The sequence below is a fragment of the Alligator sinensis genome, unplaced genomic scaffold (genome assembly GCF_000455745.1).
Source record: "Alligator sinensis unplaced genomic scaffold, ASM45574v1 scaffold219_1, whole genome shotgun sequence".
Classification (NCBI taxonomy): Eukaryota; Metazoa; Chordata; order Crocodylia; family Alligatoridae; genus Alligator; species Alligator sinensis.
Window position 1 is genome coordinate 2703341 of NW_005841866.1, and position 11487 is coordinate 2714827.

General features: G+C 41.5%; 1 protein-coding gene across 1 annotated transcript in view; it reads left to right on the forward strand.

Moving 5' to 3' along the window:
- REL (REL proto-oncogene, NF-kB subunit) overlaps positions 1–11487 on the forward strand; it is a 48414-nt gene that overhangs the window by 27177 nt on the left and 9750 nt on the right. Inside the window, exon 5 of the mRNA XM_025192149.1 lies at positions 9158–9298. Within this exon, the coding sequence (XP_025047934.1) occupies positions 9158–9298 (141 nt within the window). The remainder of the gene's footprint in view (positions 1–9157; positions 9299–11487) is intronic.

Consider the following 11487-nt stretch of genomic DNA (forward strand, 5'->3'; position numbering starts at 1 on the left):
AGAAAGGCTTGGCCTGGTGCTAGCAATCCCTCCCTACCCTGCCTGCTAAGATTTCTTCTATGCCCCAGCTGCCAGTGTTGGAAGCTTTTTGTCCCCTTTGGATCATTGACAAAGGAGCCCAAATTTCAACACCAGATATGACTCTTTACTTCTGTAAATTTCACACTTCGAGCTGTCACCACATTATAAGAACCTGTTGTTCCCCCACAACATCTTTGTATCACAAGTTCCTAATTGAACACGTTTAGTGTCATTAATTTCTGCACCGATGGCTCCACATATAAATTTAATTTAGTCACTAGAACCTATCCCTGTTGTCTGCTTATTGATAGCATTAAAGATTTTTTTTTTGCATTTTTATAGTCTTTTAAGGCCACAAGCGATCATTAAACCCCTAGTCTAACCTCTTGTATTACACAGACCTAGAATGTCACCCAGTTAATCCTGTATTGTTTCATAAAACATATTTTCTAGAGGGGCAGCTGGTCCTTTTGCGTGTTGGGAAGTACTGCAGAGGGAAGTGTATACCCAGCTGAAACTGATGTTGTAGACATCAGTTGTTACAAAAAAATTCCTCATATCTGGTAGAACCTGTTATAGACATTGGGTTCTGAACATTTTATGTCATTTTTAGCAAGTTGTGTAAAAAAATCTTTATGAAACATTTGAAATTGTTCCATGGTGTAATTTCTTTAAAAAAAAAAAAAAAAAAAAACCCAACAAAACCAAACCCTATAATTGGTCAATGGCTGAAGTAGATAACCAGCCCCCTACCCCCCAGGTAAAAATACACCGTTAAACACACTGACAAATTCACAGTGTGGATGCTTAAAGTAACCACATTAGGCCAAATATTTCTGGGTTTGTGCCTTGGCAAGTTAGATTTAGCTTGCCGTGTCCATAAAGTCTGTTGAATTGAATTAATTCAAGACTAGGGCCATAATGTTGTGAGGCGAGCTCCCCTGAATGGCAACAGTTTAATTGCTCCAATGGAATGGGAGGTTGTGGTTGTGAAGGAGAATCCGTCCCTCATGGAGGCTCTGTAACGGAAGGACATCAACACATGGCATGCTGGGAAGCACTAAGAAGGGCAGCCACTATTTGGCAGTGTTGGGCCCGTAAAATAAAGACAGATTTAAACTCACTTCCTCTTTCATCTCCTACCCCAGGCTCTGGGTGTGTATCCCCATGTTTCCTCATCTTTCAGTCGAGGGGAAGAGAAGTCCTAAATATTCTAAGTTTGGAAAAATCTCCCTGAACTCAGTCCTCCAGAACTAAAGTAAATCTGTAAATCATTCCACCAAGGTTCCTATGCGCAAATCCTGAGAAAATGTACCCATTAAGGCGGCTTCTGGCAAGTCAGTCCTTGCTGCTGGCTATCAGCATTTGTCTGTTATGGAATTCAGTACCTGGAGTTCACATCTTCTATGCTGATGTTAACGATTTTGCTTCGCTACGGTAATAGTTATTTAACTCAAATTACTTCCTAGAGTTGCTTAGGTTGGCTAGTCCCACTGAAAAATAAGGCCCAAACTGTTGTTTCCACACTGGTGTGGTACTTGCTTATATGTAGTGCTAAAAGGCTTCTGGGGAGCATATTCCATGGTTTTTCAGTAAGATGAGCTGTTCTGTGAATTCTTTCCCAGAACATTGTAGGAAAACCTTTCTGTCCTTTCTGAGCACACGGGATTGTAAATCCTTGTATGCCATAAGGTTCTGGTTGTTGTTTAGGGATCTCAAGTGCTATAGTAATACGGATGATGCATAACAAGCCATGGAAGGAGCTAGACTCAGTGTCCACACTGTAAAGTAGTCAAGTTAGCAGCTGACTAGCCACTCTAACTTGAGCTTTAGCCTATATCCCCTGACAAACCAGCTAAATCAAGTTACAGGCACCAGCTATCTCCTGGTAAGGGCTTTGAGTGTGGACAGAGCTTGAGTTAGAAGACAGGATCTAATTAGAACTTGAGATAACTTTCAGGAAAGGGAAGCCCTAAATATGCTAAGTTTGGGGAAATCTCCCTCAACACAGTCCTCCAGAAGGCTAGGCCCTCTGCTGAAGGGAATCTGACCTCCAGACACCCAGCATAGCCCAGGGTGAGAGAGCTGGACTGTTCTACCCTTCTTGCTCCCAAGCAATCATGTATGTAGAGCAGGGGTTGGCAATGTTTGTGGGCACAGTGCCAAAAACACCTGCACCCTCAACTTGTAAGATGTTGGCATGCCAGGGACAGATGGCGGGAGAGCCCTGAGGGGCCCAATCCTTGTTGTGGCAGCATCTCTCTGGCATCTGCATGTTGGGGAAGGGGCCAAGCAAAATGCCTTTGCATGCCACACTCGGGCACATGTGCCAGGGGGCTACCTGTCCCTGATGTATAGGCTTCCCCTGGAGGTGGCAAACTTGTCCTACTCAGGACATTGGTTTGGGCTAATAAGCAGTTAACTAGGTTTATTCCCCAATAACTAAATTCAGGTTCCTTCTCTGGGTTTCTCTTTTGTTCTACCTCTCTTGCCACACTCTTAATCTCCTGTTCACTTATTTTCTTTCTTCACAGATAGATGGCCCCTCATTCACTTCGCACTACTCATACTCTCCAAGACTCCCCCACACACCCACACCTCAGTCTCAGCATTTCACCCACACACGTCACAGTCGAGATCCCTCCCACGCACTACAGTCACACTCTCCACAACTTTCCTCATGAGCCTCCACACCAGCCACAGTCTTCAAGACCCTCTCGCTTGACACTGTGCGCCACTGATCACATGCTTCAGACTCCCACATACCGAAGTCCCTTGCATTTATGCATATTCTATTATGCAATAAAATGCATATTTTATTGTCCAATTCACACAGTCACTTAAAAAATAAAATGAGTTTGCTTAAGCCAAGAGAGGACTTTAAGAGGGAAGTTTCAGAATAGTCTGTAAGGTAAAAAGCAGCAGAACTCTTTGTAGCAGATGTCTTGGATATTTAAAGGAACTCTTTTTCTTTTAGAGAAAAAAATGCCTGAGATTATCAAACTGAAACTGTATAAAATTACTGAATTAAAAGCTACCAGATGGGCAGGCTTCTCTACTTCCTAGAAGTGCTTCAGGGTGCTTGGGTGAGAGAGAGACATGTTTAATGAAGTTTGTTTTAATTTTTACTGGCTAGCTTAGTGCTTACATACTACAATTCTGCACAAATCATAAAAGTTGTTTAATTTTCCCCCCTATAAATTTGCTGTAGTCATAGTCTACATATTGCTTGTATCTGAGTGTAGCATATGGCCCTATCCTCAAAAGTCTTTGTTCTACAGGCTCAGTTTCGACTCAGCCCTATGTAGTCCCACAGGGATGTAAAGTCCCAATTTGCCATGTAAGGCGTACCTAGATACTAAGCCCAGGCAAATGGGAAAAGCAAAGGCTGCAAGCAGGATATTCCACCCTTGCCAGTGAGGGGCAGGGAGTAGGTGAGGCCATCGGGGTCTGGGTTTGCAAAACCCATCTGAGAAGCTAGGTAAATGCTTTGGCATTTAGCATGCCCTGAGTTCAAGCTACTATGGCTATGCTGATAGCCGCTCCCATGCTAATGGGTTTTAAATTAGCTCAGTTGTGATGGCTGCTCATGCAAGACTGTTACTGAGGTATCACAGCTACCTGTCCCCCTTACAAAAGGCTAAGGGTATAACCCTTACATTAACCCTATGTTAACAAGGGCTGGCTGCATAGCAATGTAGCACAGAAAGCTGGTCCATAGTCATTAGTTGGGAATACGTGGTTTTGTGAGTGAAGTGCTGTTTGCAATCCTTAGCTAGTTGTACTTGCTTGAGATCTGAATGTTTAGTGCTGATTGCTGATCTCTACGTGCAGCTGAAGACACGATATGTCCCTTGGTAAAGTTAGAATTCTTAACACAACTGGCTGGACATGCTGCAAAATTCGCATGAGACCATTCAACAAGTTGACCCTTTTGCCTCAGGAATTTACATGCAAGTTCAGTTTCAGGCTGAATCTCCTGTCGCTTCTAAAGTAGGTGGTTTCTACAGTCAAGCTAATTTCACTGCTGGGGGAGCGGAGAGTAAGTCTCCTGCTTAATTACATGCATGACATCAGTCAAAAAACTGCACCCCCTTCATCTGAGCTCTTCTTCAAAGTTCAAAATAAGCTTTCACTTTTCCAATAACGTGTTATCGTGAGTGAACGTCAAGAATCTTTTAATACCTGAATAATTTCACCTAGTAGCGGCCTTTCTGAGTGCTTAGTGTATTGATAAAGAAAATGGAAGGCCTGATACTACCAGTCAGTTCACTTTTGTGCCAGAAACTGGAATGACATAGTGGTGAATCAGGCCCAGATTATTTGTATTTTAAGATTACAGGAGCAAGTAAATTTAAGTTTTCCAAAGGTCCATAATTCAAACCCTGTTTTTAAGTCCATGCTTCCAGTGTGAGACTTTTAGAGATTGCTTGTAATGTGTTGTTCATTTCTATCTGCCTGTATGAATCCCATCATAACATGTAGGTGAAGTACAGACATTTCCACAACCCTGAGGCGTAAGTTACGCGGTTTTCTGCAAGCGGCATAGTTTAGATTGTGTATGCTGTTTGCTACCATTCACCCTTTGGTGGAGGAGGGCAAATCCTAGACCAGGTGCTGCCACTTTTAAACCATCTACGTGTGTGAAACTTTTGTTCTGTTACAGGTATAGTTTTACAGGTATAGACTGATATTATGTGCTGAACTTCTGTTCTTTTATGGGTATAGAATGGTTTCCGATCACTTCTACCGGTAAAAGTGTCATGTCTGTACCTTAGGGGCCTTAGGAGGCCTCAAAAACACTGAAGACCCTCCTGATATAGCAAATTGTTTTCCTTTATTTAAAGTTAGGGGTCTGAGGCAGAGAGAGATGGAGACTTGGATTTTGAATGGAGCATAGAGAAAATCCTAGCCACACTGAACTGATTTACCAAAGATCACCTCAGGGACTCTTGAAATAGAGCCAAGGGTTAAATCCCCAGCCAGATTCTTTTGGCTTACATCTAGGTTAGGAGTGCTGTACCAATGTAGGGATACTGCACAAGCAAAATGTCTTTAATATGGATACAGCAAGGTCATATTCCATATGTCATGCTTTCTTTAGATGGCCAAGTAAAAAAAAGCAGTAGCTAGAACTTCTGCTTTACATATATGGTTGGCAAAAAAGGTTGCAGATTCTCTCCCCTCAGGGGTAAACATTGCTATAGTGCAGGTTTTCTTAATATCTCAAGCTTTTTTGTGGAGGAGTCGCTCATTTTTTAATTGGTAGTACCTATTTTTTCACAAATGTATTAATTATTTGAAATTAAAGCTTAATTTCTTTTTCCTTGGAGAATATTTGAAAAAGATCCTTCCGAGTGCTTGAAATCTGAACAGTGTTGGTTGGTTTTGATTGTGTATTTACATGTCATATGATACTTGATTACAGGAGTGACTCTTAAGATTAGGTTTTTGAGGCAAATAACTGCATTTTGTGTTTTCAATTTTGCTTTTCTTTTTACATGCTTGTGGGCATACTCTTCAGTGTGTACTTTCACAGCCTTCATTGCCTATTTGCTAGAATATTCACATCAAGTGAACTCCAGAGGGGTGTGAACCCAGCCAACATGAGAGCAAGTTTTTATTGGAAAGAATAGTCACAGGAAATTTGTAATGTTCATTCAGGTCTAGTTTTAAAACTGTTTTGGTTAGATTCCTGTGATGACAGGAAGGTGTGGTGCCATTTACAAATAGTGAGCAAGACAAGAGGAGGAAGTTGAACTGCAGCCAAGAACATGGCACTTCTTCCTTTTATTAATATCCCATTGTGCATAATCTTTTCTTACTGGATTTGTGCTCATCAAGCCCCATGTTGCAATCTATATTCTTCTTGGTTAGCAGTTCATGTGTATAGCTTCACTGACTTCAGTGGGAGTGCATGTCAGCTCCGTTGACTTCAGTGGAGACTATGTATGCACTTATCCTTTCTTCCACGTTCTGCTCCCAAAACTTTGGTAGCATTTTAATATGTTAGCTCAGCTCTTTCAATATTGAAGCAATATCAGACTCTAAATTACCAGTTAGTTCAGAAAACAGATTTATTTTACTTAGTGATCATCTCTGGTGCACGAATGCTGTACTTATTGACATTAATGAGAACTGTGTGTTTCTTTTTTTTCATAAGGATGAAATTTGGCCTTCAGACTTTTTTTTTAAATGTATCATCACAAGATGGAGTTACAGCGATAACAAAAAAAGCATCATGGCTCAATTGTGTTCTGCTCATGTAGTAAGAAGTGAAATTTAAAAATAACCCAAGAGGAATCAGTCTTGAGTGAGCACTTCCCCTTTCAAACTGCAGATTTTTAAAATATGTTAAACCATTATTAAGAACATGACAGATAATACCAGTGAAGTCTGGTACAGCAAAAATAATTTTCCAAGTAGGTTTTGTATTTGATGATTTTTAGCCAAGTATACTTTTTCTGTACCAGGAAGTAATGAAATCTTTGTAAAGTAGATTGATTTAAGAAACAGTGTAAGTGTGAAAGCTAATTTGGATCTTAAGAAGATATTATTTGAAGTCTAGCAATAACTTACATTTTTTCACACACATACATTTTTGTAGTTAAGAAGCCCTTTATGCTCTGATCCCGCAACTTCTTGTTGCAAAGTGCCACACTTCTACAACCAGTGCCAGGCTAAGGGCTTAGTTTGTGACAAATACCTGCTCCACAGTCAAAAAACCAAGCTTTGAAAATGGTTCAGACTGAAACCAGATCCAGATGCCTTGTGCCTGAATCCAGGGTTGGTTCTCAGACTTATTTCACCAGCAGACTTATGGAATAGAAAGGAATGGAAATGCCCCCAAACTCTGTATGGTCTTCTCCAGGGGCCAGGTCAGGATGGGGGAAGAAACATGGATAGAGGAGCAAGCTTTCATTGTAGAACCCTTGGTGTTTACTTTCCATCCTGATCTCTGAGCTCTGCCACTTATGGGACCATGCCTTCTTTCTACTCCTGTCCAGGAATTTGCAGCATTTGACGGGAATTCAACCAGGTAGACATACAAGTTTTCAAAGTACCCTAGCCCATTTTAGGCAAGAAAAGATTCTATGGCTAAATGTGATATTTTTTTATTAGACCAGCTAAGTGTTTTTACCATGGAAAGGACCCACTTCATCATTGATTCTTTGACCACATACACCAGCTAGCAATAATGAGAATGTTGGGCAACCCTAGATCCAGACCTGCTGACTTTGTCAGTTGTGTATGACTGGTACCCCAGCCACAGATGGATATTCTGGAGTTGAGCATGGGCACTTTGTGCAGAGATGAGGGAAGAAGATTATTTAAATGTTATACGTATACCTCAGAGATTATACATTTGTACCAAGCCAATGAGGCCTTGAAGCCAGGGTGGAATTTAGATCTGCCTGGAGGACTGCTTCCAGTTAGGCATTGCCAGCCCTGTCTTTTCAATAGGGACAAGCTGCTTCCCTTTCATACTTCTCCTAGAATTCTGACCATATTATTAGCAATGTTGTAAACCAGTGGGGCTCAACCTTTTGGCCCCACAGGCCAGATGGGTAGCATGGAGTTAGTCTGTGGGCTGTATCAGACCATGGGGCCCAACACCACCCCGTCTCTGTCCTACCCATTGGTCCTGGGGGGCTGGCATGTCTCCTTCCCCCATCTTTGCACCAGGATTGCACCCAAGAGGGTTGGCACCGCCCCCTTCCAACTCCCTTGTGCTGGGCCAGGCAACTCCTGACCCTGAAGATGGGGATCAGGCAATGGATCCAGTTCGCAGAGCCTGGGCTCCCCATGGATCTGGAGATTTGGTGGTGAGGGACAATGCCATCACTCTCCCATCACCACATTTTTGGATCCATGGGAAGCCTTGTGGGCTGGATGACATGGTGCTGCAGGCTGGAAGTTGAGACCCCTGCTTTAAACAATCTGAAAATATATTTGGGCTCCATCCTACAGTATTTACAATGACAAAACTGTTCTTAGAAGATCAGTCCATGAAAAGGTACCAGATTGGTACCTTTAAAATTTAAATTTAAAAACTGTTAAGGACGGTTTTTAATCTTCAAATCCTGATAAACTTTATGTATAAATGACCCTTTTGTATGCTAGGTTACAGTTGTCAAAATCAAAAAAGCAATTGGATGTACTTTTACAAGACAGATCTAGAGAGAGTAAGAGAATTGCATCATAATAGGAAATACAAAATGTAGAATAAATCCTTCTGAATTTGTTGCATTTATTATTTCACTCTACTGTAAAGTGAAAAAAATCACTAGAGAGTGGGCATTGTCACATCCTACATGGGGTGGGTGTGGAGAAAATCCTGTGACAGAAAGTGTTTAAATTGTGATACTTTGACCTTTATCACTACTATGTATTTTAGCTGAGGCATACCTTACGCTTTTTTTCTTGATATCCTCGGTTCTAAGGTGGTTATGACATTTATAGAAGGAGGAACTGGAGGGATTGTTATGATCTGCTGATGCTGCAAACATTTGATTTATGTTGTTACTCCAGATGTCTTAAGTGAGCCTATTAACAGTCCTTTAATTGCTACAGTGAACAGTTAGCAGCCCCAGGCATCATTTTTGCAGTGGGGGGTGGGGATCACAAAGACAGCTGCAGCCGTGATTGGCATGACAGCAGCCAACATTGCCCCATGTGTGGTAGCTGCCTTGACAGAACTGTGCTGCTATGCCCCTGTAGCATACACTGGGAAAAAGAAATGAATAAATGGACACTTCCTGATGCTACTTGTTTCTTGAATGTGTGTGTTGGATGCACACAGTGGGTGCATCCCTTCGCTTGGCCCATCATGTTCCATCCAGGAGGCAGTTTGAGCAAAGGGCTCATTTGTCTTTCTGCACTGGGCGTTGTTACCGGTGGAGGAAGAGTTAAGATTGTTACTGCTCCATGTGCTAGAGTTTTTTACACATGCAGCTCCTGGCATGTAGGGTCTGGTGTGGGGATGGGCACGCATGGTTTCCCCTGCCCCACCACTTGGCAGTGTCATTGTTGCTACCAGCCAAAGTGCACTCTTTTTTTTTTTTTTTTTTTTTTTAGCTGTTACTGCTGCTTCTGGGCAATAACCCTCTATCTGTCATCTCTCTCCATCTTGCAGTGCCTGAAGAGCAGCTGCTCAATGTCGATGAGTATGACCTCAACGTGGTGAGACTCTGCTTTCAGGCTTTCCTCCTTGATGATCAGGGCAATTGCACCTTTGTACTTCCTCCTGTGATCTCCAACCCTATTTATGACAACAGTGAGTATCTGACTTGGACAATTGTGCTTTTGAGTGCTACCTCTCCTCTTGTATTGGAAATGACAGGTGCCAGGCCGTTTGTCTAGCTGTTTGCCTCTCAGCCCTCTGGCTCTTGCTTTTTCTAATGCAAACCCAGGACTAGTTCTGGCCCCAAATTTAAGTGCTTGCAGCCAAAAGCTAGATTATGGGTTGTACAGGTTGCAGTACATGCCTATCACAAGGTATTTGGGTCAAGAACATTCTCATAAACAGTCACAAAGACATGAGCTGTAGGACATACTTGGTAGCAAGAACACTGCATCTATTTTGGCCATACCTACTCGGACACTTTCATAACCCTTGATCACACACTGCTGTAGTTACCACAGCCTGTCCGGTATATTGTGTAATGAAATGGATCATTGCCACAAGCCCCAGCCTGTATTTAGCTGCCATAAAAGTGGGTCTGTGTTCCAAGGACCAGTCCAAAGCCTATTCAGATCAATGGGGAATCTAGCCATTGACTTCAGTGGTCTTCAGATTGGACTTAGTGAGTGAAATTCACCCAGGTGGAGAGCCAGCTCAAAGACTCTGCATCATTTATACCCCAGTCAAGCCTTATTGTGAGGACCTTGATATAAATCTTGAGGTCAGTTAAGTCAGCATAGCTCTGCTGACTTCATTGTGGCTCTGTTGGTTTATACTAGCTGAGGAACTACCCCTAAGTAGTATGCAGGCTCTGATCAGGAGAAATCTGCTCCATATTCATTTTTCAGAGGGTTAATATCTGTTTTGTGGAGGGTTACATTTTTCTCTGAGGATTGTGGGGTTACTTTACTTGACTGTAAGTGAACCTTTGGAAAATTAATGTAAAAATTAAATGTCAATTTTTCTCTCCCATCTATGCAGATATTTATTGAAGAATTGTACAGTAATTTTTGTCATCTTTCAGATAAAATCTGTTAGATTTTTCTGGGCAAGAGATTTATTATTTTAGCAAAACCCACTAATTATATAAAAAAAAAAACCAAAAAAACCCCCCAAACCCAAAAACCCCTCCAATTTCCTTGGTGCAGCTGTAAACAGAATTGTGCCATATGTTGGTGTAGCAAAATTATTTGGGTTGGATTGGTGTATTATCTTTACCTGATTTTTAAAACACAGCATAAATCTCTTAGTCTTATGTTTAAAACTTTATGCTTGCAGAACACCAGCTCTGAGAGAGGTGAGATAATTACAGCTGAGAACTTGCATCAATATGCCTCAGCTGCCATTTAGAAATATGCCAGATCATGATTTCAAGTATATTTTAATTGACGTCAGTCTTTGCTATGCTGCAGAAATGACAGCTAGCTACGTGTTTGGGGGGAGCTCAGCTTTCTTTGGTTTTTAGCTTGGGAGTGCGTGGGTGATTTTGTTTTGATGTACTGTAGGTGTCTGAAATCCTCTGTAGCTTAGCGGCAGTGTAAATAAAACACAATGCATAACTTCAACCACAAGTCAGTAGTACCGTGATCCTTCTGTCAGGGAGAAAAGTTTCAGAGCTGAGTTCCTCAAAAAAAAAATTAAAAAAAATTGACCTTTTAAAATCCTAATTCTGCACACAGAACTAAAAAGGACGAGGTATGACCTTACATAAAAGATAACCATGTAGTCATGTATGTTCAGTCTTTCCTAAAATGAAATTGTAAAGAGAACGAAATAAGGACACAATTATTAAATTGAATAGCTCTAGTAATAACACTTCTCTTACTCTGTAGCCTCGTGAGTTAGAAAAGATGAATTGTATTGCCATTCAGTTTGGAAGACCTTATACACATTTAAAGTTTTTGCAGACCTGTGCCAAAAAAACTAATTTAAAAAGCCTTCAGAAACTTCATAACTCTCTGTACGCCATTATGTATTTCAGCCCATGTGCTTTCAAGCTAATAATATGTTTACTTTTTTGTAATGTCTAATCTCCATATACCTAATTAGTCTCATACCACATGCACCCCTCTCCCCAAAAATTAGCCTTCCAATTTGCAGGGGGAGAGGGAGTTTTAAGCAAGGAAGCTTATTTTCATGCTGCAATGGAGGCACAGGGATCTGAAATGGCTGCCTGGGGCTGGTTCCTTGCATACAGGAGCAGCAGAGTCCACTCTTCAGCTGCACTCACCCTCTTGCTGCAGCTCTACAGCTAGATGTTTAGCCTTCTCACAGATATTGCA